Raw genomic sequence first — 24,025 nt, 5'->3', positions numbered from 1 at the left:
ACCATGTGTGGTGAGCCCTGGTGTTCACAACCCATCCTTACACCCTTTCCTTCGGGGATGTCCCATAAGAATATACCTGATATCCTTACGCCTTTCTTCAGTGACTTTAATCTCCCTGCTCAAGGTTTCCACTCAGCTCCTCACCTTTTCAGACCCACTCTCCTCCACTTTGCCTATGCTTCCTCCAGCACGCCCCTACCTCCTCACCCCACTAGTTTGAGGTCAGCTGCACGAAACTCTTAGACTGGGTTTTTCACTAAACCCATCTATGAAAGAATCCTAATGTTTTGGGGTTTTTTGAAGAATTTCCCCACATCCCACCCAAAACATGTCTCAACGCAGAACGGGTGACACTGAAGTTGGGCAGAGCTCGCAGATCGGAAACTCGTGATGTATCGGGCAGGATCACTGAGAACCCGGCGGTGGGGGAGTGGCCGGCGAGGCGCGCAGCCCAGCTGGCGGCCGCCGGGGCTGCCCCTGCGCCGCGCTTTTTTTGCACCTGTGAACGCACCTCGCGGTGCCCGGGGCGGGACGCGGCCGTGACGGACGCCCCCGCGCCTGAACCACCCCCCCTCCGCCGCTGCTTGGCTCGGCTCGGCCCGGCCCCGCTTCTCCCCGCGGCCTCCGAGCGCTGCCGCCGCTCCGGGCAGAAGCCGGGCGCGGACCGCTGTGGGGCGGCGGCCCCGGCCCGCGGTGGGGCCGAGCGGGCGCGGTGCCCGGCGGGGGACGGCCCGTGACGGCGCCCTCCCGGCGGCGGCGGCGGCGGCGCCCGGGGTGGGGCGGGCGGGATGCTCGGCGTCGCGGGGCACCATGGGAGAATCCGCGGGCGCCCGGCATGGCGGCGGCGGCGGCGGGCGGCTGAGGGGCGGCGGTGGCGGCGGCGGGGGGCGGCCATGGTGTCGCCGGCGGCGCGGCTGGTGGGGCAGGGTGTGTGGGCGGCGCTGACCGGGGGCTGGTACCACGACCCGGAGCAGGGCGCCTTCACCAACAGCTGCCACCTCTATCTGTGGCTGTTCCTGCTGACGCTGCCCATGGCCCTGCACCTGGTGAGAGGGGCTCGGGCGGCGGGCGGCACCGGGGGCCGGGGTGGGAGCCGCGGGCCCCGGCCCGCAGGCGGCATCGGCCAGGGCGTGTGCGCTCAGCGGGCTGTAAAGGGCCCTCTGGGGGGCTTAAATATTGGGCTTTACATGGGGATTTTGTGTCTAAAGGTTAACGGGGTGAGTCCGCCGGCTGCGCTAGGCAGGGGCCGGACCCTTAGCCCTGCTGAAGGAGTTGGGTAGGGCTGCAGGGTGGCCTTTGCTGAATGACCGTGGGGACGTTTCTTCAAAAATCTGAGACAGGTGTTTTGTTTTGTTTTGGTTTTTTAAGTTTGATTTAGTCTTACCTGCTAAGAAGGGTAAATACGTGGAAAAATCCAGATACCACGTAATTAATACGCCTTGCTGAATGTCACTGGTGAATCACATGGCTTTTTGTGGCATGCAGCTCCCTTTGTGCTGAAATTTAAACTTTGCAAGTGAATAATAGCTAGAGTTTGTTTGCTGGACTTTGAAATGTATTTTCCTGAAAAGCCTGAAACTTTTGCTCTTGTTTTTGTGTTTTCCTACTGTGTGAGAAAAGCTTAAAGTATGCTGGATCACGGATTCTATTTCGGTGTGTCCTTCAGTGATTATAGGGTAATATTGCTTCCGTTAGAAGCAGTTTCCATCCATTTGGTTCCTGGAGTGACTCAACTAAATTCTCAATTTCTAAATAGGTTTCTTCACCCTACATGGTCAGATATGGGCCTGATTATCAAAAGCAAAGAGTATTTATGAATCCCCCTGCCATCTCAGTGGAAAGTAAATCTTGTATTTTTAAGTGTGAGCTGGTATTGGATTTTGTGGCATGGATTGCAGTGAATTCCTGTAAGACTGGCTCATGGAGCTAATGAACCAGAATAACAATATGCTTTCTTCTGATTGATTGCATATTTCCTATGCAAACCAGCAAGAGTCTTGCATTGTAGGATTTGCTGTCCAAGTCATATGTGTGATGAAAAAGGAAAAAAAACTTGAAGGCTAACTTTTTTTGTCCCAGTTGATATAAGTATGCATCTGGAAAGATTCCTTGTAAGAAGCCTTGTAAGAACTGAAGAAGGTGTGGGGGTTGCACAAAAGAACACTGGACTGTAGGCCAGAGCTAAGTTAGAAGTCATTTTTTAAAGGGGAGAAAACATAACTTACCTACTGAACTCTCTTGGGCATCATCTTTGCCTATCTAGATGGACTTTTTTTTTTCTGCAGGCTGACTGACTTTCTGTGGTTAAAAGCAGGACTTGTGTTCTTGAGCGAACATACTGCTATGGGAATTCTTTGTCCTTGATAAGAATAATGCATTTATTATGATGGCTGCCTGACAGTAATTATGTCCTTACACATTTTCTTGTTTTCAAGTAGCTTGTTTCTAAGGTTTGGTAAACTTTATGCAAGACATCTATTCTTGCCACTTAGAAACTTCAACTTGCTTTTTAACTAAAGATTTTTTCTGGCTTATAAGAGATTTTGTTTATAATATTCAATAACGTTTGGGGTGCTATTTATGTTACATACTTGACACCAATATTTTAGATTCAGCTAAAGCAGTCAATGATGTTTTTTGAAATGGCAAAATCAAAACAGATCAGAATACTACTTTTTAAGTTTTTCATTTGCTTGAGATAATCCTTTGTTGAATTCAGGAAGTCTCTCTGAAACTCTGTTTTCAAACAGTGATTTGAATCAAATGACAAAACTCAACCATCTGTTTCTGGTTTTTTCACAGTGGCTCAGCAGAGGCGTGCTGATGGTAGCATTGAGAAGCTTAAAGTATCAAGTTGTTTCTGTTGTGTGGATTGAGAATTTCTTTCTCTAGCTTATTCAGCATAGCTTACTTTGGTACTAAGGATTCCTTTATTAGCTTCCTCGCCTCTGAAAATGCAAATCCGTGTTTCATTTACTTTATCATTTAAACATTAAAAATGTACATTGGATATTTGGAGCATCATTGCTGTTCAAATTAACTTTGAAAATTGTTCTGAGATCTCTTCTAACTGTGCCATATCAACTTTCATAATATAGTAAGATCTAAAGTTATCTTAATCCATCAAACAGTTGAACATCTCTGGGTGTTTTGCACATGAAAATAATGATCGCTCTTTAGTATTCAGCCCCAGTAAAACATCAGTGATGTAGAGATGCAGCTTTGGGAAGTACTTGTACTATAGCTTATTTTACAAGCTGCAAGAGCATGTGCATCGTGTTTGGGTGACTCCCCAAAACAACAGCAATGTTCTTCCTGCCTTTTGTTGGACAGGGAACCCTTGAACTTACACAGTTGTTATTTCTTACTCACTAGATCTTCAAATCATGCTGTGATAGGAGAAGTACAACATGGCAGTATAAGGGTGTGGGCACATAAATTACTCAGAGGTAAACTGTGATAAAACTAGCAGTGTGTCAGCTGCTTCCAGTCCCACTTGGCCGCCTTTTACCCTGCTCTATCTCTCTGTAAATGTTAAGGATACATATCTCTCTGCAGCAGAGAGATAGGCTACCCTGTTACGCACTTTATTTATTGTGTGGTAGGGCACACGCTTAGAACTCAATGTACACCCCTGGAATTTTATTTGCTACCTGACTTCCCATATTTTATGTTGCATGATGGACATATCTCTTAGTATTGATTCACCTTAATTAACACATATAAACACATATAAACTTTGGCTCCAGTGTCGTATCTCCCACGCATATCTCTGATGTTAGTGGCTGACTGCACATTTGTTTGGTACTTCCTTCATTTGTGTTCTGTAGCACAGGGAGACACTGAGGCCCAGGTGCAGCACTGCCTTGCTTTAGGGGCTCAAGCAGTGGTGGGACACATCTGGGTCTAAGCACCCTTTATCATTCAGCCCAATTTACAAGGCCTGGTGTTTTGTTCAAAGGTTACATACCTTTATGTGCATATCTCAATCACCTCTACCTTTGTGCTACTCTCAAATAATGTCAGTAGACACGTGAAGGAGAATGTGGCTGTTCTTAGAGCAATCTCTGGGCAGGCAGAAGCCCCAAGCAAAGGTGCTCCTTACGTGGTGATGTCCACTCTGTTGCATTTGCAGCAGTAAGTTGGGCTGCATTTGGGGCCACACCAGCCTGCATTTCTGGCTGTGACCCCAAGATATTCTGGTGCGGGGTACAACAACAGAAGCTACTGGAGAACAAAAAGTACATTATGATAGAGTTTTTAATGGGACAAGAATGAAGAAAACTAGGGCTTCCAAAGAAACCTGTGGGAAGTCATGAAGCCTGCTTTCTAATGAATTTGTATTTGTGGAATTTTTTTTCCTAGCTTCTAGTAAGATGTCAGCTCAACTGAAGTTTTTCCTGTTGCTGGGGTGGTATCGAAAGGTCAGAGAGCTGTGTGGGTTCCTCTCATTAATGGAGGAGGTGTGCTGGTGTGCTGCTGTGACCTTGCCCAGTGGGGTGTATTCTCTTAAAGTTCGCTGAATAACTTTTTAATTCTTTGGCTACCTTTCAACTGAGGGGATGGAGGGAGATGATGGTGCAGACACATGGTGTGATTATAAAACCTCATTTTCATAGAAAACCAGGCTAATTATAACTATAGTGCATCAAAAGTGACTCTATCATCTAATTCCTCAGTGGTCTATAACTTAATTCCTCCTTAGCATGGATATGATAGCTTTCACCTGTCTGTACCTGGGAACACCAACTGCAGTCATATGACACTGGTACCTTATGCAAGAGGCCTGATACAGAGAATGGAGGGCTTTCCATTATCAGCTTCATCCTTCTCCTAATTCCTCATGTGGACAGGGAGCAACCTGCTGGCTTGTAGCACTCAGCCTGCCCCAAGATTGAGAGTATTGGAGATGCAGTGGCCATTGGCAGTCTTGGTGTGGTGAGCACACTGAAACACAGTGAGTCTCAGACAGATGGGCACAGAGACCACGAGCTGGCTCAGGGCACGGCTACGGTAGGTCTGGTCACAAGACAGGGATGAGGACATGCAGCACTCAGCATTTGCTAAAGCTGGCCCTGTTTTCCACTCAAAAATCTAGGAGCTTCATCTGGGTCTCTCTTGTAGCATGCTCTCTGCATGCATAGTCTGCACTACTGGAAATCTATTTTTGTCGTGTCCTCTTGACATTATTCATATAATATTTATTAAGCATTATGAATGTCACCTGTGTAAAGCACTGCTTTTCTAGTGGGCCATTCTGAGTTGTTATTTAATAATGAGTGGTTGATCTGTGCCTTTAAATGTATAGTTGAAGAAATTCCTTGGAAGGTGAACAAATCTCTCTTAAACAAGTCATTACACATAATTGTGGCTGTCACCCTTTGTGGAACCGAGCAATTTCTTACTCGTTTTGTAAAAACATTAGTCATAAACCACAATTTCTTTAACCTCAAGTTCTTCAACCTCATCCAGTAAGCCTTATACCCCAAGAACATGACCTGGTTAATGGATCCTCTCTCTGGCCCGAGTTTACTAAGTAACTGAAGGGTATGCTGAGAGTTGGTATTTACACAGTACCATGAAGTACTCTTAACTTAAGACTTGAGACTTAAGCCTCAACTTGTAGAAAGTCATGTCTGTCTTATTAGGGATCATTAGTATTATGTACAAAATAGCTGCTCCACTATTGTGCAATAGATTCTTTGTATCTGAATCAGAATATTCATAAAAAAGGATTCGCCTGAAAATTTTCACATGTACATCTTGATGGTATGAAGTCTCAGTGAGCCAAAAGCAGCATCAGAAGTGCATCCCACTTGCTTGTCACAGCACAGAAATGATTCAACATATTAATTTAAACATCAAGATAAATGTGGTGTCTTGTTCTAAAGACGAAATAAGCATGCCTTGTTCCCCTTCCTTTACCTTTGTGGTCAGTGTGATTTATTTATGAATTTGAAAAAATGGTTGATTCAGTCCCAAAGTAAAGACCATTTTTAAAAATTACCTTCAGCAGGCTTTTAGTTAGTCCTGAGGATTGAAAACCTTTTTTGGTTTTTTTTGTCTTGCTTGGGGTTTTTTGTTGTGTTCTTGTGTGAGAATATAGTAAAACTCTGTTTAAATAAAACCCCTAAAACTTGAAAAGAGATTAAACTCCCTGTGAGACTGCAGCTGTGTAATGACAATACATAAGCATGTTCCATGACTATAGTAAAGACTTTGGTACTTCAATTATAACTGCAAATGTCCATTGCTATGAGTTGCCCTTTACTGTAAGGAAGTATTTGTATATAAAAAAGTTGTTGGTATGTCATGTCTCTGGAAGAACTTTACAGACTATAGTTCAACTGTAATTAATTTTAATGACTGAGAGCTGCGGTGCTCATCATAGATCAGCAAACAGATCACAGACAGCTGCAAATTAACAATTATGTACTTTAGAAAAAGAATTCAAAGAGGTTATGTCATAGTTTAATGCCAGCTGGCAACTAAGCACCACACAGCCAATCTCTCACTCCTCGAGCCTCAGCCAGGACAGGATGTTTCTCTGTGTATTTATTCATTTGTTTTGACTAGTCCTGACTAATTATTTAAAATACCTCAGTGGTTAAGGTATTTGGGAACATGTTGTGAGGCATTAGGAAATGGACTTCAAACTACAGTGTTTTACTGTTGAGTCATAACTATCGTAGAGGGTAAGATGACAGAATTTTTCTAAAGGTTTCCTGTTTGTAGATAACTAATGCACCATTTTGTGTCTGTATTTTTATGAATTCGTAGTTTAGGAGAGGCTGCAGCTGCATTAACATGGGAGTGTATTTTTTAAAAAGCTTTATAATGTTTGTCAATGGTGAGATTTTGCTGATTTTGATAATAAATAGTATCCACACTGAATAAAAAGAAGACTAGATCTGTTGAAATGGTTTGAAACTTGAAGAAACCCTTAAACCTTTTCTGTGAGCAGAACTCAATACGTTTATTGTATTTAAAAATTCTAGCAGCATCTTCTCAAAGCAAACTGTTATCTTTGTGTCTTCATTATTTCTTTCTGTAGGCTTTTCCAGCAAATGCAGTGACAGTTTTTGTGTACTGCAGCTCGGTGACAGTTTTCTTCACAGTAATAAAGGTGATCAGCTACCGTTTGCACCTTATGTTTGATAAAGGCGAAGTAATTCAACAAAAGCTCTCAAGAAAAAATGGAAGGCAGTGTAAAGATACAGAGGTTGAAAAAGGAGAAGCGGTTCAGTCCTCAAATTGTAGGTAAGGTTTTCATTGCATTTCTGACACATTATGTATAATGCTTGAGTTTGCCACCATGGTCCTGCATAGCAGAAACGTCTTTTGAATGCAAGAATACTCCTTACAGCTGTATGAAGAATGACACTTTCAAAACTTGCTTAGTGCTTTTCAGCTGGGGAGCTGAAATGTTCTTTTGGTGAAGCAGGCAGAGCTGCACCTGATTCAGAGGTCGGGCAGCAGCTGGGCACCATGAAGGTGGTAGAGGAGATGCATACTGGAGGTGCTAACAGATCCTGAGGAAAACCTGGAAGAAATTGTTTGGGGAAGCCATAAATGCTTGCTCCTTTCTCTTCCTACTGTGCTTACCTGCTGGGAAGAGGCAGGCAAGTGTCAGGCGCCTGTTGGTAAAGAAAATGCTTTAATATCATGGCTTTGGAAGTGAAGGCAACCTCATGTTGCCTTTGTGTGCTTGTAGTAACATCTCTCTCAGATCACGTCTAGATACCTAAGATGCTTTTCCCCTTATGCTTTACTGTGACTACTTATGATGCTTCTGTGGTCCTGTTCATGAAGAAAGCTAGTACTGCTTTTATTTCTCAGGGGCATTTGGTAGGTAGTGGTAGCTTCTCTGTCGGGGAGCCAAGTACTATTAGTCTTTGCTGGATATAATCAATAAGGCTGCTTCCAGGCTATGATGGTATTAAAGGTAAAAGCAGTAGTGAGATGAAGACTAGTACTGACATTTTCCAGATTTGTGTATTGGTAGAATGTTCCACTATATGCTCTTTGGAATAAATGGAGACTTTTCTGGCTGGTTTTTAAAGCTTGAGTCATGCAAACAAATGAAGCTGGCAAGTGGCTTTTAGTGATATCAAGTGTTATGACAGATGTGAAAAATGCTGAAATAAGGTACATCTAAAAGTGGCAGAAGCATAGAAATGTCCAAAGCAAGCTTAAATTGAGTAGCTTTGTTAAAACTACCAGTCAAGCTTCAACAGAGAGCTCTGTATAATAACTTAGGGTATTTTTTGATGCATTTGCAGTTGCTACTGCTAGCTCTGTGCCAGATAAGTAGTATCAAGATAGAAGAGCAGCAGCACAGAGGAACACAAACTATGTCTTTACACATGCACATCTGTGCAACACTCCTGGCAGTGATGTTGCTGGCACAGTCAAGGTCTGCCTGCATTGAGACTCTTCTGAGAAATGCCTGTGTCTATAACCATACGACATTTTAATTTTTGATGGGATTATGCCTTTCAGGCTGTTTTGACTGAGAAGTAAAGGTGGAGTAACTTTAAAGTTGTGTGTTAAGTCGTGTGGCTGTTCCTCCCAGTTTGATTTGTGTATGCACAACAATCCATTATTTAGTACATGATCAGAAAAATAAAGAACTTAATATTGTTTTGACTAGATGGATCACAGAATTTTTTAAACAGACCTTGATAGCTGGCAGGTTGGTTGAGCAAGTTTTTGAAGCCAGTTAACTAAAAACAGGTATTGTGGAAAGATGGTAGAGACCCCCCAGGTAAATAATTTTATAGCTTATATACAGGTTTAGAATTTTAACAGTAAATTTTTGATGAAAAAAAAAGCCTCCATAAACCACCATGAACCAATAGAAAAGCCCAATCCCATTCTTTTCAACATTTCACTGTGCTGTTTTTCTTTTTTTTTTTTTTTTTTTTTTTTTTTTTTTTTTTTTGGTTTTTTGGTTTTTTGTGCTTTTTTTATTAAACGGAATTTTTGTTGCATTATACGTGACAAAGAGAATATTTGTAGGTTATTGATAGTAAACCTTTTCCAAAAATACCTGCTTATATCCATGGAAAAGCTAGTAGAACGTATGTTCAAAAGGAGTTAGTGGGTAGTTTAGTGTATCCACAAAGGAACTGATCAATAAATTGCCTTATAATATATGAAATTAATAATGGCTGTATATTTGCTTTGCCTAGACCAGAGCAAAAATTTTATTTTCTGGTCTAATGATTATATTAGTACTCTCTGTCTTTCATTCAACTAGGTGTTTTATGGGAGGTTTCCAGATAAACAGGCAGTTAGATAAGGCTTATGCACTCAAGGACTTAAACAGCAAAAATTGTGAAAGGAGTAGCTTTTGATTGTCATATGTCTAAGGAGAAGCCCCAAATAGCCTTTTCTGCCAATAAATCTGTGTGTGTATCAGGCAGGCTAGATGGCATTATATATGTATGCATAGGGAGGTTGAAGAGATGTCATTGTTCTTCTCGTAGCTCTACCTCTGAAGACACCATAATCGTTTTACATCGAGGGGTTTTTATTCTTTAGATTTTATAAAGTCGTCTTGGTGAGGAAGGAAGTGCAGAAAGGTGTTACAATATTTTTACAGCCTTGTGCTTTTCTCATTGGAGGGGAAAGAAGTGCTGTTACTTCATTGTGCTGTGCTACTTCTTCCTCTTTTGTTCCCAAAACTCACTGTGATGCCCTGTGGTGAGAAGCATTGCTTTATCTTTCATGTGCTTGCCCTTCAGCAATAACTCGGGGGATCATGCCGTCGGTGAGACCAGCCAAAATGACTCTACCCAGACAATTCCTGACAGTTCCAGAGCGCAGGCTCCGCACTCGCAGGACTCCCCTGGAGCCACGGTTAGTATGTGCACTCCTCCAGCATTGTCCTCACCTCATGCAGCTCACCACACACAGTTCTGTGTTGCCAGGTGCTCGTTGCTTGTAACATAGGCCTGCTCCAAGCAGGAAAGGTCATTCCATGCATCTGCTGGGTATTCCACTGCTACCACTCAGCCTTGCCCTAAAGATTTGGCTTTGCAGAGCTGAAACTGTCATACATAATGCTGCACTTCCTAGGAGGGCTCTCCCTGCTCTATAGATAGCAAGTGGCCTTTGTAAATCTTGCCAAGAGCTGGTATTTGGGGCTGCTTTGAGAGAAGGGAGAGGCTAATGCAATCAGCATTGTTTTGTTGCCTCTTAAGGGACCTGCTCCTGGAGCATTAATAATTTGGTTTTGTGTAACTAGACTTAGGCTTATAAAATGAACCAAAAACATCTCTTCAATATTTAAACGAAGCATAAAAGCCATTTAAATCTAAGAGATGTGTACAGGAGGTTAAAAGTACGTATGTGTGCACTCAATGTCATTGGCTGTTCTTAATAAATCAAAGGTATATGAAATGATATCAGTGATGTATGTAAATGGTATTAAAGAAAAAAAAAAGGAAACACTCATGATAAGTTGAAGGAATTTTCAAAAAAGTAAGAAACAGAATAACACTGTCTGTGTAATCTTAAGCTGCTCCCCTTGCATACTGTGATAACATCTTTAATTATGTGATGCCATGCTATTTTTTTCTACAGGACTCCTGCCTCGGTCAGTGCAGAGGATGGTTAGTGATTTCTGAATGAGTGGCTATTTGATTCTTCATTTTGTCTTCATATTCCTCCACACCCACCCTTTATCCCTATTTACTACAAATTACTTAAATCCTGGTCTGAATCAGGACTATTTTTTCATTTCCTGGAGTGTTTTTACCTTTTTGTAGCATCTGTATGATTCACAGGCATTAATAGTTCTTTTGGTTTTTGTTTTTTTTAATGAGGTAAAATATTTTTCACCATGTTTCTGTCCTTCTCTCTAGTATTCTGGTATTTGTCCATTCTGCAAACCTATGTCTTCCTCAGATCTCATCTTAATTTCCCACTTCCAAACATGTAGGTTGGGTCTTGTCAAGCTGAGTCTCCTGTTCTTGCTGCCAGGATGCCACCATGAAATTTTAGAAAATAATAATAATTTCCTCTTGTTTTGGCACCTGTCAGTCAGAAGAGAGCCACAGTCTTTTTTTTTCAATTTCTTGTTCTTAATTATGCACTTAGGCTATTGAATTTAAACTCCTGAAGTATTCCTCTGGGTTATTGTGTTTAGTTTTGAGCTCCCCAGTTAATTCCCGTGCATATTGACCTGCTGATGAGAATCCAGCAGAGGCTGCCAAGGTGATTGAAGAGCATGATGTGTGAGGACAGGCAGATGGGATGTTTTAGCATTTTTAAGGCTAAACTTTTGTAAGTGTAGAAGAAGAGTTTACTGCTGTCTTCAGTTTTCTAATAGTAAGATACACAACAGACTGAGCACGCTCTTCTCAGAGGTGCCCTGTGACACGATAAGAAAGTTGCAGCCATAGAAAGCTACAGTTAGGTCAATTACATTTAATGTCTTTTGTCTGGGGTTGTTTTACTTTTTGATGGTTGGTATGTTGTTTTTTTTTTCCCCTACCAAGTGAGTGGTCAAATACTGGAAGAGGTTTTCCAAAGAAGTTGTGAAATCTCCTTCTTTGGAGATTTTCAAAGCTCTGTTGGAGATGGCCCTGAACAACTTGCTCAAACTGTACCTGCTTTGAGTGTGTGTGTACTGCAGAAGGGATTTGGACTAAATGACCTTCAAAGTTTTCTTGGAATCCAAATGATTCTGTATTAATTTAATGTCTCTGTCCTCTAATTTTCCATTGAGAAATACTCACCAATGCTAAAGGCCAAACTTTTCATTCTAGTGCTTTGGAAACACATAGCTGGAAAAGTGGAACAGATGAACACATTCTATTCCTTAATGATTAAAAAAAATGTATATGGATTAGGCACTGCAACATTTTTTTAAAGAACATCTTGCTTTTCTTTCCCCTCCCCAAACATCACACACAATTGCAGTGATGCAATTTGGAGCATGACTGTTCTACAACCATCTCTCTCACTCACCCCTTGCATTTTGTGCGAAGGTACATGTTCAAATTTCAGTGATTTAAAGCAGCTTACCAATGCTGGAATTAACCTATGACTAGATAGCTATTGATAGCTGCATTGATAGATTATTTTTTTCCAGCCGAATTTAATAAATGACCATGTTAATCTTGTGTGTTTCTTTTCTTTTTTTAGGACCTGCCAACACGGGAAACTATTGAAGACCTTAGAGGTATTTTAAAGGCTTTATAATTCCACTAAAACTGTTGTTCAATCATTGCTTGGCACAAAAAGTAATGGCATGGAGGACCCCATGGCAGGTTCTGTTGTGCCTCCTATCTGAGTTGAAGAGCCAGAACTAAATTTCAAAGCTATTGTAACAGACTAAGCTTTCTCAGCTATCAGCCAAGCTGATTGGGATTGCAACCTTTTGAGGGATGTGCGAATAGCTCTCCCCATTTTGATACAGGTAGATGAAAGGGCCTTGCCCCACGTTCTTGGGAAGCTCTGCGCTTCTGTAAAGCATTAAACTAGGAAGCTAACACTTGGATTGCATCTTAGAGCCCTTAAACATCTGGCTGTATACTTCTATTGTGTTTGTCAGCCTTTAACTCTGTGTTGTATATTCTCGTACACTTCACTTTGCCTACACTTCCAGTGCTTGAGATGTCTTAATATTTTAAATATTACTTTGTTTTTGTTAAAGCTGATCACCATATCCCGTGTGACCATTAGGAATTGCAGAAAGTGATGTAGCAAACCTGCAGCATTGGCTTATTCTTTTTCACGTCTCCCTGAGTGAGGATAGTTCTGTAAAACATTTGATTTTTAAATCAGCTTTTTCTTCAACTATTTTGATTATTTAAATAGACATGCTGCTATGCTTGTCCTGACTTGGAAGGGTTCTAGCTTGCTTTTGTAGTATTTCATATGTAGCTACCCAAAAAAATCCCTCTTTGCTTTGGAACTGTCTGAATCAGCTACATCATCTGTGCTTCCTTTGCTCTGCTCTGGATCATGTTTTGTTGGTTAACAATCATACTTGAATAATGCTGAGTGTTCATGTGAGACCTAATGCCCAAATGTTTTTTCTTAGGTGTTACGGTACTAGAAGACCAGGCTACACCACCAGTTTCATCTACCTCACCCTGTATCAAAGCAGATATATTACCTGTTTCTACAACCTCCAGTTCAGGTGCCACCACGTCAGCAATAGCAACAAAACCAGCTGCTATGGAAACATTTCCTGGTGATGGAGTAAATGAAAAAGGAGTGAATGGACAGCCTTGTGGCCACCATGGATCCCAAGATATTTTTGTGGACAGAGATGTAGCTAAAAACTTCTCTAATATTTCTTCATCTCAAGGTGATATTTTAAGGACTGGAGTTTCTTCAGAGCCATGGGACAGTGAAAATTCGGTTATTTCAGACCATTTAAGTAATCCTAAAAGCTACAAAAGAGAGAAATTGCCAGAGGAATCACCACAGACAGGCTTTACCAGTAACTGCCCACAGTGCAATGCCCCTGCAACCAAAGAGCACGAGCAGATGGAAAGTTCTTGCAATGCTGGTAGTAGCCATGAGGACCTTGATTGCTCAGACAGTGAGACTGCTGTTGCAGTAGTGGACAGTTCTCTTCCTGGAGACCAGCTGTGCGAGCCCATTAAAATTGTCATCACAATGAGTACTACACCAAACACCACTCTCAGTGACCTACCGGGCTCTGTCCACTTACAGGCCCTGGAAAGTGAGAGAACAAGCTCAGCCCTTGACTCTGGTGTGGTTAGAGCAGGCTGGTCAAGTCAGCAAACTAATGAACAGCTCAGAATCCCTGTTATCACATTTGACCTGTCTGATGACAGTAAAGCTAAGCCTTGCTCAGAAATTAGTGAAAGTGACAGAACTCCAGAAATGTTGAGGGCAGAGCTGTCATCCAACCAATGCTCTGGCTATGAATCGGGTGATGCAGTAAAGGAGCTCAGCAATCCAGCAAATACGCCTCTAGAAACTAACACTTCTTCAGATCCAAATCAGGAAAACGCTTTGGAAAATGTCCAGACTGTGGATTTAAGTTCTAAAGAAGACCTGCATAACCTAGACCCGCAGTCCTGTAGAACTGCTCATGAAAAGAGGCACATGCGGGTGTTGAGTGTAGACAGTGGGACAGATGTGCTTTTAAGTAAGAATTTTGTAGAGGTATCTGACAAAGAAAAGACCTTACCAACCTCTAAATCAGATCTAGAAGCTAAAGAAGGTCAGATGCCCAACGAATCTAACTTTCTAGAATTTGTGTCCCTCTTGGAATCCATTAATACCTCAAAGATGAAGACATCTAATCAATCCACTGTTAAAATGGAGACGACAAAGGAAAATGGGCTTGTTGGAGGTATTATGCTTGGATGACAATTCTTTTGGAATAAAGATGTTGTGACGAGTTTGATTACTTAGAGCAGCTTAGCTGGATATCTGCAGTAAGGCAAATTCCCAGAGGAAGACTGGTTTTGCTAATAGGGCCAGGGTAGGGCTGGACTTGGTGGGACAAAGTGGTTTAGTGAAAGTGTGTGATTAGTGTCAGCTGCAGTTTTAAAATATTTTTATCTTCTTGAAGAAAACAGTTTTTCTTCCTCTACGAAACCTAGTGATAAGCTTGGTAGGTCTCCATTAGGTCTTTAGTATTCTGTACTATAATAGTGTGCCTGGATTGTTGGAATCCTAGAAGTATCTTGCAAAAATGTGTATAGCTGTAGTATTACACCTGCCCTTGCACGTCTTACCAGGTGCATGTTGAGGAGTCTGTGTGCCTCTAAGTATGAAACCTGGAATTGTCACTGGAGATGGTTCAACTTTTAGCTAACGTGTGCGTGCACATACCTATATTTCTAAATTTCCTGAATGGTTGTGGGTTGGTTTATAATTAAAAAAAAAAGGAAAAATCATGTACTTGTTCTCAATAGGTAAGAGTTTTGATTTTCAGTCACTTCAAATTAAAATATTGTATTTTAAGGATGAAAGTTTGGTGGCTGTTTTCAGTGAAAGCCTCCAGTACTTTAATGAAAAATAGTATATTCCCATGCAAGTTTGCATTTAATCAAGAGGGCTTTTATTTAAAACAAAATCAATCCACTAATTAAAAAACCTATATGCAGTACAATTTATAGCTTTTGTATAGAAATTTCTGATTTTAATCAGCATTGTCATTGCTGTCACTGAACTCTGTGACCCTTTTCTATTGGGAAGGGCTGTTGTTTGTAGTGTCTCTAGCAGCCCTCCAGCAAAATTAGTAGAGCCATTTAATGAGGATGTGAGATACAGTGCAGTGAAGGCAGATGCAATCTCAGGATATTTCCTCAAGTGGTCAGCGCAATCGGTTTAGAAGATCTAAGTCAAAGTGAAATAAGACAACCAGTATCTTCCCTTTCTCCAAAGTGATTGTTTTACCTTAGATCCTATAATAAGCTGTTTTAAGAAAACCTCAGAGGGTGCAGTCTCAATACTTGGTTTGCATGGGAGGTAAGAAACTTGATAGTACCCTACAAGAACAGCTTGGCAGTCCTGTTTTGTCTGCCCCCTGTTCCCCCAGCTTGCTTCTGCAAGAACCTGCCATTAAATGAAAAAGGCCCAACCGACTAAAAGGTTTTTAAGAACTATTGTGAAATGTGTTCTTTTATCTTGTTCAAAAAATAAGTAGATTTATCTTCTCAATTTTTCATTTTCTTTTAGATTCCATTTATCTTTCACTATTTGTCTGTTCTAGCCAATGTATTACACCCCTGTCTCATTCCATCTTTCACTTGGGTCCATTTTTTTCTTCCACTTGAATTTCTAGTTCTGTGCCTTTCCTTCCTCAGTCATCCTTTCTCAGTTAAGGTCCATCCTGGCCCACCTCCTTATTTGTGTTCCTTTTCATATTGGTATGCTCTTTTCTTTACTTCTGTTCCTCCTAACAATCCACACTGTTGCTGGTTTAGGTTTTTCCACCCTTAAGCCCACCTAAAGCCCACCCCACAGCTTGCATTCACTTCTCCTGTACTTACCCTCCTCTCAATTCCATATGATGAAGGAATGAGAGGAGGGTAAGTACAGGAGAAGTGAATTTTGCTCTTCCTAGACCTGCTGCCTCTCTTCTGGTGAATCTTACCCATCTCTCCTGCCTTCCCAAGCTGTTTATTCTTCGCTGCAGTTTCTATCCTTCCCTATCGAGTTTATCAGCCTGTCCTGCTGACTCTAGTCTGTGCTCTGGTTGCCCAAGACAAGTGCTGAGCAAGCCCTGCTTCTCACCTGAGCCTGCTGAGCCCTGCTGGATTCCTGGGGTGCAGAGTCACCTACCTGCACAACAGCACACAGCAACATGAGGGGTGCAGCAAACAGATTGTGATTCTTTTCTGTTCCTCAGCTGTAAAAAGGAGCACTTACACAATAATTGTACTTCCGAGTGATGTGACTTAGCTGGAAAAGAGAATTTAAGAGGTAAATTTAAATGAAAATTTAAAAAGAGAGTGTACAGCTAATCTAGAAAGGCCTTTCAGACAAGTATCCTCAGATAATATGAACAGGGAAGATGAAATGAAAGAAGGCAATGGATGATCAGAGCAAGTCAGATTCCACAATGAAAACAAAACCCAAACCCCAATCCAAAAACTTAATAATGTGTGTATAGTTATTGTGCTTTAGATCTGGTGAACAAGATTCTTATACAAGATGATGAGGAAGCAAGAATTCTGCTCTTCCCTCAAACCAAGCTCTATTTAATGACTTGAACTGAATTTCATAGAATCATGGATGGTTTTGTTTGGAAGAGACCTTAAACATCATCTAGCTCCAAACCCTTGGTATAGACAGGGACACTTTCCGGTAGGCCAGGAACACTTCTAGGGATGGGAAATCCACAACTTGTCTGGGCAACCTGTTTTGGGGTGCCTCACCACCCTTACAGTAAAGAATTTCTTAATAATATCTATTCTAAATCTTCCAATTTCTGTTTTCTTAAGGCTTTACTTTTGTGAGATAGTGAAGCTGAGCTGCATGCATGTGAAATTAAGTGTCTCTGTTTGCAGTGTGGGCTCAGCAAATGTCATCTTGAAGCAGAAGAGGGACTGGAAAGAGGGTGCCCTGCTGTGGATTCTGCACCTTCAACTGGTGCTGTGGGAAAAAGGAGGTTCAATCTGAACTCCTTGAGCTTGGGAGAGGTAGTTCAAAGGCAGTTATTTTTAAGAGCAAGTAGGCTTTGTTTTCCAGCCTAGTCAGAACGTGCTGTTTGTTAAAATAAATTACTGTTATTACTGGCAGCTTCCCCTTAGCAAGACTGAATTTTAGGAATGAGAAAGCCTTTAATTTGTTTACAGCCTTGCAATTGCAAATATGCTTTAATAATATAGTATCTTGGAACAGATCTGAATTAACATTATTCCCACATTAGAGTGGTTGTTACGAAAAGTGTGTGCGTGTGTGGGAATACAGAGTCAAGCTGTGCACCAGTTGTTTTGAGGGAGGAGGTTGGTTCTGTTTGGTTTTTGTTCTTTTAACCTTGCAAACTGTCTAATTGGCAAAAGTTAACAGTAGATGTCTGGTCCAAATGAGTGTGAAATGCACCCCAGAAAGATTTTTATTAGGCAATGTGAAAAACTTGGCAAATTCCTGGAAAGCTGGATATTCAGAGCTGTGTGGAAGAAAGCTGATGTTTTGCATAATTTGTGGAAGGTGGGGAAATGTGCTCATCAGAGCACTCTGGCAAGTGAGTGAATGTCATGGATGGGTCTTTGTTATGGGTGGTCCCTCACAGGACTTGTGTGTTCTGTGGAAGTAGAAGAGTTATCATCCTGGCCACATAAGTCTTCGCTAGTAGATGGCTTGGTAAAATGCTGTATGAGAAAATTAAAGCCTTTCTTTACACTTCTGAGGGTGCCAGATTTAACTTGTTAAAATACAGGATATAAAAGCTCTAAGAGCTGTTCTGTAGCCACTCCACCTCTTTTAGATTGTGAGAAAATATCACTGACACTGTTGCTAAAACTGACTTTCAGACCAGTGTCCTTTCACTTTTGAACCACATTTGTACCACCCACGTGATGAAAGTGTGTTGCAGGGCAAACTTTTTTCAGTCTTTGAGAGGTGTAAGAAAACCTGGGTTTATTGGCTGCTTTGAGTCCCTCTGATGTGTCTTGAATCAAGTAAGAGCAGTTGTGCATCAGACTTATGCAGGGCAAAGCCTCCTGTGTGTCCCCTTTGGCACAGCTGGCTTGTAATCTAGGACAGGCAATATTATCACTGAGGAGCAAAGGCTGCCGTGGGAGTGGTGGGGACTGGCGCAGGAGAAACTAAACCAGGGCTGCATGGCCTGAATTTAGATGTTTTGCAGGCTCTTTTTAGAAAAGGTTCTCATCATTCTGGGCAATGCACAAACCACAACCTCGAGTGAGTTGTTCTGGATCCCAAGCAATTACCCTTCTCCTATAAAAAACTAAAACATATTCCTCTGGGTATTTTTAGACTTTTTTTTTTCCTCCCTTGCATGTGAGAGAGAGGACTATCACATGCCATGTAGTCATGGGGAGGAGGGATCATGTGCATTGAGTCACCGGTGCAGTTGACAGTCGTGGTGGGAAGTGACAGCAGGTGATTTTGCTGGCAGGTGGGTAGCACCTAGGAAATAAAGCCCTGCCTGGTGCTAGCTCATCTCTTGGAGCAGCTGTGTATCGTTCCTGACTCTTGTGCCAGAGAGGGGCTTCATGGCATGTGGTGCACCTCTTTGGATGTGGAGGAACTGGTGTGCAGAACTCAGTTCCCTGAATCTGATGCTCAATGTGTAAGGCTTGACAGGCTAAAATTTTAGAATTTCAGTCTTTAAGTCTGAAGAGGTAGTAGATGACAAGTCTGGCATCTGGAAAAAAAAATGAGGTTATTTCAGAGGTCTGTATTCTGATGTAATTGGTAGGTATAATGATTAGGCTAATTATTCCTAGCTCTCCTGCTGACACAGGAGATTGTTTCAAGCAAGTCACTTCCTGTAGCAGGTACAATGCCTATTGCTAGCTTTTCCTGTTGCTTCAGGATTAATGTGACAATCCTCCTTAATGGATAATGCCATGTGCTTCTTCAGTGTCCATTCTGAACTCTTGTAGCAATTCTTGGACAGTGTGGTATTCCTTGGGCACTCCCATTGTTTGGTGGTTAAACAGTTAAATGTCGGTTTTTTCTTTTCATGTATTTGTGGCATAATAGGCAAATTTGGCTTGAGAATAAAGCGCATAAAGCCAAATGTTTCTGCTAAAGCAGTTGGTGAAGAAAGGATTAGGAATGTTCTTAGGATTTATAATCCATATATATGAATGGCACAGTCCGCAGCTTGTAGAACTTTGGTTTCATGCTGGTACTAATAAAAGCATAGAGCAATTTGAAATAATTTCTTTGTGGCTGAACAGGCAGCAAATATATTCTAAAGTGAAAATTTCTATTTTGGAGCATAATGTTGTTGAAGAAAGTGGATTCTGTAGCAAAGCAATTAATGAACAGAAGACAGATAGGCTTAATTAGCTTAAGTCTGCTTGCCCAGGTTTTAAACCAGATGGTGTTTGAAATTGTGACAGCAGTGGCATTTTATTTTACAGGAGTGATCTGTGAAGATTGGGATAGGGATATGTAAGTAAAAGATGAGGAAGAAGGTTTGGAAGACTGGTAAGGGGCCGCAGATAGTAAAAATGTTTCAGAGTAAAATTAAAGAGTGATAAAATTTCCTTCTAATTACCTAATAATAATGAGGCAGCTTTAAGGTTGAGATACACTGATAGCTGGTTATCGTGATTACTCTATCACAGCATTAAAGAATGGTTTAGGTTGGAAGAGACCTTAATAAATATCATCTAGTTCCAACCACCCCCACTTCCCCCCTCCTTGGGCAGGGATGCCTTCCACTAGATCAGGTTGTTCAGAGCCCTATCCAGCCTGGCCTTGAACACTTGCAGGAATGAGGCATCCATAAGTTTTTAAGGCGGTTCCTCACCACCCTCACAGAGAATTTCTTTCAAATATCCAATCTAAACCTGCCCTCTTTCAGTTTAAAGATGTTCCTCCTTGTTCTATCATTACACACTCTTGTAAAAAGCCCCTCTTCAGATTTCTTGCGGTCTCTCTTCAGATGCTGAAAGGCTGCAATTAGGTCTCCCTGGAGCTTTCTCTAGGCTGAAATCTCAGCCAACTCTCCCACCCTTTCCTTGCAGGAGAGAGGTTCCATCCCTCTGATCATCTTGGTGCTCCTCCTTTGGACTCACTCTATTAACATATGTACAAAGGCTGTTTCATTTCAGCTGTAAAATTGTTTGCAGCCTCCTCCTAGAGTAGAACAAAGGTTTGTCTATAGAGATGATTTGGGATGCTTAAAATCTGTTCTAGAAGTGAAAAAGTTATGGCAAAAGAAATTATGGCACTGTACCTGCCTTTAGATTAGGAGTTCATGTGTCAGCACTGAGATGGTATACTTGTAAGTTGTTGATATGCTATTAAAAGTCTTTAGTGCAGAAAAAATGTTTACTGAAAGTATCTTATGTATGGGACATATAAGAATTGTTCCTTTTCATAAGTATTTTACTATGTTAACCTAATCTTGTGGCTTGTGCTCTATCAAAATATGAAAATGGTGTACAGACCAAAACTTGGCTGTTCATGCAGGACTCTTCTGAATCACCCTGCCCCAAGACTGATTTAGCCATGAGTCCTGATAGCTATATCTCACATGTCTGAGTCATGTGGCATATAATTTCCAGATAAATTACGTGGTTATTAGAGCCTAGGTCTAATCTTGATATTACTGTGAACCCAGCCGTGCGTGAGCTGGAGATGTGTGGAGTAAATGGCACAGGGAAAAGTGCAAGTACACTGCCATGCTGTCCTCTTTAGTCTGCTATTGCACTTGGAAAAGGTTTTTCCTGGTGTTTGAGGTTTGCCAGCACAATTTCCGTGCAGGGAGTGTTTGGTGATGTAGAGCGGATTGCGTACTCTGGCAGGACACTCCTAGTCTAGACACCTCTATCTTCATTTAAATGCTGAAGGTGTAAGTCACCTGAAAGAAGATGAATAACAATCTTGAAAACCAGTCACAAAGCCATCATGGCCCACTTTTCCAGAGCTGGAAGTACTCTTCACCTGGAAGTACAATCACTGTGGTATTGTCTGATTGCCATATAAAGCCTGTAAGAAGCAGTATGTTTAGGTTTTTGTTACTGTGACTCTTAGCACAGCAGGAAAAAGAAGTCTGCAAGGCTTGTGGTTTGGAATGGAAAAGAGAGAAGCATATTCTGAAACCACTAGATAATCAGATTTTAAAAAAATCTTTTTAATTGTTCCAGCCCTAAAGCTAGTTTGGGGCACTATGGGACCAATTAGGTTATTTAAACCACAGTTTCTGATCTCTATCAATTATTCTTACAGCTTGAACAGCCCAAGCCTTTAGGAAGGCCATTTTGATTAGGTATCTGTGGCTCCATCACCGCCCACAGGTATGGTTACATCATTAAGGGGGTGCTTCAGTAATGACACAGTTTCTGCTTAAACTGGAGTTTAAAACTTTAACTAGGAAAGGAAAAAAAATTTGTCTCTTCCCCAACTACCTTTTTTTTTTTTTTTTTTTTTTTTCTCCCAAGATAGAATAAAATAGACCTGGAAAACCTATTGAATTTTGCCTCCATGCACACCAAAGTATTTCCCTACACCAAACTTGTGCTCTTTCATTGTATTTATAGCACAGGCTTTAGGATGTGAGGGGGCTTTATCCTGTGGATTGAAACTGGTGTAGAGATGTTTTAGCTCATGAAGGTAGGCTTGTTTATAGAAATAATGTGTTGGTAGATCAGCTGATGGAGTTTGAGGAAAAGAAGACAGATGACCTGAAAGATCTGCATGTGCAAAAACTTGTTTACTTTTTTCAGTTTTATCAGCTGACCTTATGAAAGGTAAAACATCTCTTGACAAGTCTTCATTCTGTTTTACCCTTAGACCAACTTAGATATGACACTAATGTTTCTTGACTGGTGATTCTTGCAGGTTAGAATGGTAATTATATTGGTGAGAAGTATGGCTTAAGATATGGAATTTTCAGTGAGGAGAAATGTCTGTGTTTTATTCCTTGATTTGAGGTGTTTAAACAGCAGGTATTGCAAGAAGTCTGGGTAAGTATGTTTCAATACACTTTGCTTGGTGCAAAAAGCTACAGGACTTACTGAGGTATCTCCAACAAGCACCCCGTTTTTCCATATAAAGCATTTTAGTGCACAGCTGCACAGGGTGCTGATGTCTTAGTTGCACTTTAAAACACTAACAGATAATTTTATTTGGTTTATAAACAAAGCACAGTTGAAAAATGTTTCAGTATTCATCATGAATATGTTGTACACATATATATATGAATAAATGACCTGCATGTGTAGAGAGGTAATATAAATGTAATTGGTACTCAAACTAGTAGAAATTGAACAACTACTTAATGTGTATTTTTAAATTTATGATTCTGTATTTTCAAGTATAGGATAATCTGTTGTGAAATTGTTTTGCCAGTTTGTTCTTTGTCCACCAGGTGTGTGGCCAGTGGGGAAGAGGGATTAGGCAGCTATCTGCTTTCCTCTCCAAGAGCTTTATTTCCTTTGAAGATGCTGCTTTCCCTTTTGTAAAAGGGGAATGGGCCAGTGCTTCTGCTTTTCCACTGTCAGCATACACAGTTTGAGAACAAATTACAGCCCCCAGGGAAGCAGCCTCTTACCATTCTAGATTAGGAACAGATTGCTTCCCTCTGAAATAATAGGAGAAGCAAAGCAGAAATTCTCTCTTGTTTGTCCTCCACTTCACTCGGCTGTTCTTGAAACAGCCTATTCATGAGGGTCAGAATACCTCCTCATCCAGATTTGTGGTTGTATTATGTTAAGTAATGGTAGTGCTTTCCATAAAACTAGGAAATACTGCAGTGTTTTAGATTTTCATTTTTAGATGCTCTTGTTCAGTACTTAACTTTCAAAAGTTTTCTTCATTATCTGTGGAGAGTGGCTCCACTTCACTGCCCTGTTTTCCAGATAGCCAGATGACGGAGAGAAAAGAAGAAATGGTGGGAACAGAAAAGCACTGTGAGCAACTTCCTAAACAGGAAAGATCAGATGTACAAAGCCAAGATCGTGCTAGTACTAGTCCGGTGCTACCAGAGTCTGCCAAATTTGCAGCACTGTAAGGCCAGTTTACTTTACAATTTTGTACTTCAAAGATATGATGTAAGCTGTTTTGTTTCACTGAGTAGAAATGACATAAACTTTTAATTAACCTCTCTTTCTTTTTGTTTTATTGAGAACAAGAAAAAAGTTCCTCATAGTAGTTTTGAAACATTTTTGTGTCAAGTTACCAGGGCAGCAGGCAAAGGCAGATAATCTACCGGGTAACTTCTCAGCAGGACAGTTCTGTCTTGCAAGTAATAAGTGGACCTGAGGCGTCTGTGCAAGATGAGCTCTCCGTGGATGCAATGCACGTGTTTATAGATGAAAATGGTGAGTTTATCTAGTTGGGATAATTGCAATGCATGAGGAAATTTCTAAATCCTTCTGATGTCCTGGAAGGATAATTCTCTTGTCTGTTACCGGTTGCGTGTTTTTCTGTGTGTGAAAAAAAGGGCTTAGTAATTTAAAGTCATTTAGTAATTTAAAGTCAAATGAGCAATAAGTAGTTTTCCAAATCCACCAGTGATGATCATAGACCTGAGCCTTACACAGTGCTTGAAGTTTATCTTCCAAACATCATCCTCAAAAGATGTTGGCTAGGCCAGAAGGCAACTTCTGTCCCGTCAGAAGAACCCCTGGTATTTTCTACCTGGCTAGAAGTTTTGTACTGACCTGGCTGAGCAAAACATGACTGCTTTTTACCGTTCTGTTCTTCAGCTGGCTCAGACTGACCTCTTGATATGGTGATGCTTGCTGTCATTTGGAGTTGTGATCTGCTACTCTTTTAAAGAAAATTAACGAGTGACCTATTTTTGCCCCATGCATATACTTGGGGTGCCATTGCTCTGAAGCTATTCTTGGAGTCTGAAGCTGCAGGATGG

The 24,025-nt window shown here is 41.2% G+C and overlaps 1 protein-coding gene across 3 annotated transcripts in view; it reads left to right on the top strand.

Moving 5' to 3' along the window:
* Positions 1 to 788: 788 nt before the first annotated feature.
* PCNX2 (pecanex 2) overlaps positions 789 to 24,025 on the top strand; it is a 152,272-nt gene continuing 129,035 nt past the window's right edge. Inside the window, exons 1-8 of one of the 3 annotated variants that reach the window (XM_088161511.1) lie at positions 807 to 1,046; positions 7,055 to 7,260; positions 9,750 to 9,864; positions 10,591 to 10,619; positions 12,157 to 12,193; positions 13,058 to 14,347; positions 23,013 to 23,160; positions 23,329 to 23,474. In XM_088161511.1, the coding sequence (XP_088017637.1) occupies positions 10,617 to 10,619; positions 12,157 to 12,193; positions 13,058 to 14,347; positions 23,013 to 23,160; positions 23,329 to 23,474 (1,624 nt within the window). In that variant the 5' untranslated portion in view covers positions 807 to 1,046; positions 7,055 to 7,260; positions 9,750 to 9,864; positions 10,591 to 10,616. Of the gene's footprint in view, positions 1,047 to 4,361; positions 4,425 to 7,054; positions 7,261 to 9,749; positions 9,865 to 10,590; positions 10,620 to 12,156; positions 12,194 to 13,057; positions 14,348 to 23,012; positions 23,161 to 23,328; positions 23,475 to 24,025 lie in introns of those variants that run through there. The other 2 variants (XM_088161508.1, XM_088161510.1) reach the window with 2 other exon arrangements.

This window comes from Sturnus vulgaris, chromosome 3, assembly GCF_052056855.1.
Source record: "Sturnus vulgaris isolate bStuVul1 chromosome 3, bStuVul1.hap1, whole genome shotgun sequence".
Lineage (NCBI taxonomy): Eukaryota > Metazoa > Chordata > Aves > Passeriformes > Sturnidae > Sturnus > Sturnus vulgaris.
Note: the sequence above shows the minus strand (reverse complement) of the source record. Positions and strands in the feature narration are given on the sequence as shown.